At 41.5% G+C, this 3,194-nt stretch overlaps 1 protein-coding gene across 1 annotated transcript; it reads right to left on the reverse strand.

Annotated features, from left to right (window-relative positions):
• Positions 1 to 335: 335 nt before the first annotated feature.
• Positions 336 to 2,450, reverse strand: LOC120932215 (alpha-2Db adrenergic receptor-like). Its single transcript, XM_040344451.1, has one exon. It carries the CDS (start codon positions 1,812 to 1,814, stop codon positions 597 to 599), a length of 1,218 nt encoding a protein of 405 aa, XP_040200385.1. The 5' UTR covers positions 1,815 to 2,450; the 3' UTR covers positions 336 to 596.
• Positions 2,451 to 3,194: the final 744 nt, after the last annotated feature.

A 3,194-nucleotide genomic window follows, 5' to 3' on the forward strand; every position in this document is an offset into this window, starting at 1 on the left:
GTCTCCAGGACAGGAAGTGAAAGGAAATCTCCCAACAGGACACAAGCATCCAAAACTAAGCTCATAGAAACTCACCCCCTTCTTCTGTATTCAAAAATGTTTTGACTATAATAACTTTTTTTTTCTGCTTTCAAACACAAGAGCTAGAATCAGTTTTGTTGTTTTGTAACTGAAGCATTTTATCTGTTATATAAATTATCTAGAAAAGGTATGGAAGAAAAAAAAATTATAAACTAGTTTAAATTAACAAAAACAGTAACGATAAATATAAATCACTAACCTCCGATAAACTTTCATATATAGTATCGATAAACCACACATGCTCAGCTGGAAGATATGTTTTGTAAAATTTAGGTATTTATTTGTGAATAGGACCGAGACACTGAATGTCCCGAAGCCCAGTGAGCTCCATAAGAACAGACAAGCCATACTCAAACGCACTGTATGGCAACAAATATAGAGGACTAACGTCTTAACTGTGTGGCCCTTAAAGGTGTGCTAGACAACATATAAAACATTTTCTGGAACTTGCAAAAGTTATATAAAGTTTTAACGCTTGCCAACAGCGTCACTGTATACGTCACATTTTTTATTGTTCACATGGTCCTTTTTGAACTACGCATGAGCAGTTTGCGGAATGCTTTTCGGAAATCCCGGTTAAAGATAGTGTATATGACAGGATTTAAGCTGCTGTTACAATATCCAATCCAGAAGAAAAAGTTAAAAAGTGCATCAGAAATGCCACATCTGCCCCGACACACAGACTCCAGGCTATAGGTAAAAAAGAATGGGAACCAGCAGATTACAAATCCACCAATCACCACCGCTAATACAAACGTCAGCCTCTTCTCTCTTAGCTGGGTCAAGCGCGTCTGAGAGATAGAGACCGAACGGTTCCTTTTTTGCTGACCTCGGTTTACAGTCCACGAAAGCCTTTTTGTTTTGGCATTACTAGTCTCATCGCTTATCTTATGGTGAGCTGTATCTGAGAATTTGTGAATCGACGAAGTGCTCTCCTCTAAGTCCATTTCATCGTTATCATGGTGGACATCGGGGTTAGGGTGCCCGATGCCGTCCTGGTGGCAGCATGCATTTGGTGGGACTTCGGCACAGTCGTGAAGCCCATTCCTGAGATTAGACACTGTAGATGCCCGATGTTTTGCCACTCTGTATATACGACAGTACAGGAATATCATAATGATGCATGGAAGAAAGAAGGATACAGTACATGAAAACAAAACATACCAGGTGTCATCGTTCAGGTCACACTTGTCCTCTTTATGGGAGTTCATTTTTAGAAGTGGTGGGAAAGAAATGATGGCAGATACCCCCCAGATGACAGCGATCATGCTCTTGATCCTCCTAGGCGTTCGCTGCTGGTTGTAACTGATTGCTTTGGTAACAGACCAGTACCGATCGATGCTGATGGCACACAAGTGAACTATCGACGAGGTGCAGAATAAAATGTCTAAAGCCAGGTACGTGCTGCACCATATATTTCCAAAGTGCCAGTAGCCCATGACCTCCTTGGCTAGTGAAAATGGAATAATTAAAGCTCCCACAAGAATGTCTGCTGAAGCCAGGGACACCAGGAACAAGTTCTGTGGAGCCCATAAAGCCCGGCTGGTAAATATGGCTAAAACCACCAGGATGTTGCCCACAACGGTGGACACGATTATGGACCCTACGGCGATCACAATGAGGGCAAACTCCCATGCTGCATAAGGCGAGACCTTTGGCTCTTGCTGGCTGCTGTTCCCGGATTCCCCGGAATCATTATGGATGACAATAGAAGCTAAAGTTGTAAACTCCATCTTGGTCACATGATAAAGTCAGGTGAACTTACCAGCCAACTTTATGCCATCCTTTGGTCCAGCTGATCCATTGTAAGAGCGCTGTGGAGGTCAACTAATGAAAAAGCAGCTTCTAATATATACTACTGTATTATAAATTGTACTCACAGACTATAGACCTCCAGAATCCTTGTACATCCAACTACTGCAACACATTTAGCAGAATTATTTCTTGCATTAAGACAATCCAAACATTTTGCAGATCTCAGTCCTTTTTGTCATTTGACTTGCCAAGTGTTGACTTGCTGTGTTTGTCCTATTTGAATGCAGAGTAGGTACATTTCCTTGCTTTATGAGTTACAAGGAAAAGCAGCAACATCCTGAAGTTTTTATATTGCCCAGATCTCTTGTGTGTGAGTGCAGCCCCCCTTTCATTGGTAGTCTCCCTTCTCTTGCTGCACACATCTCAGGCAGTAGGATGTGTGTGTACTCTCATCTCCCCTCCACTTCTCACAGGTGACCATCGTATGACAGAACTGTGCTGTGTGTACAGAGCATTCCTCATAGCAGCAGGCTGCACCTCCCCACTCACATGGTGGGAGGGAATGCTACTACCCAGTATAATGAACATGAAGTGCAGTACAAAGTCAGCACTCCAGTCTGTTGTGTCACTGAGGTTGATGCTGATAGCTTCAAGCACCATAAATAATGTTTTGTTTGTGGTCCTCATAAACCTCCCTGTCACACACAGCTGTCTCGTTTACTTTCCCTCGTATCTTTATTAATATGTATAGACTTCCTATTCTCTACGGAGGTCCTTATAGAGAGGAATGACCTGTGGGGACAGCAGGCATGGCATTCCTTCAGAAATATGTATATTTCTGGACTATGGTTATGATGAGAATCTTTCCTGCTTCCTGTCGTCCAATGCACATGGGTGTCATATAGGGAATAAGAGCATTTAAACATTTCAAGTACAGGCATTTCCCACGCATGACATGTACCCTGATCTGCCTCATACACATAGGATTGATGGCAGGAGACAGCTGGAGGGAAATGTGCCTTTTTTTTAATTGACACTGCTGCGTTTGTAGTTTACTTTCACAAACCATGACAAGCTGACAGGACTTTTGAGGCACAATTAAGATCACAGAAATAATTTAGAAATATAAAAAAAGGCACTTTATTGATACAAGTTCTAAACACCATATGTATACATTCAAAAGCACATGTACGTGTAAAAAATAAACGTAGTATAATCTTACATATGTTCTCATATATGGGTGTGCTATTATCGCCACTGTTTCCCCGTATTGCCAAATATTCAGATCACCCTATAAATATTATTATACATGATTTATAAAGTGCCAACAGTTTATGCAGCGCTTTACAGTGTATAGG

The sequence above is a fragment of the Rana temporaria genome, chromosome 3 (assembly GCF_905171775.1).
Source record: "Rana temporaria chromosome 3, aRanTem1.1, whole genome shotgun sequence".
NCBI classification, from domain to species: Eukaryota; Metazoa; Chordata; class Amphibia; order Anura; family Ranidae; genus Rana; species Rana temporaria.

Coding starts and splice junctions, on each gene's coding strand:
- LOC120932215 (XM_040344451.1), bottom strand. CDS start 1,814: ATGGAGTTTACAACTTTAGCTTCTATTGTCATCCATAATGATTCCGGG.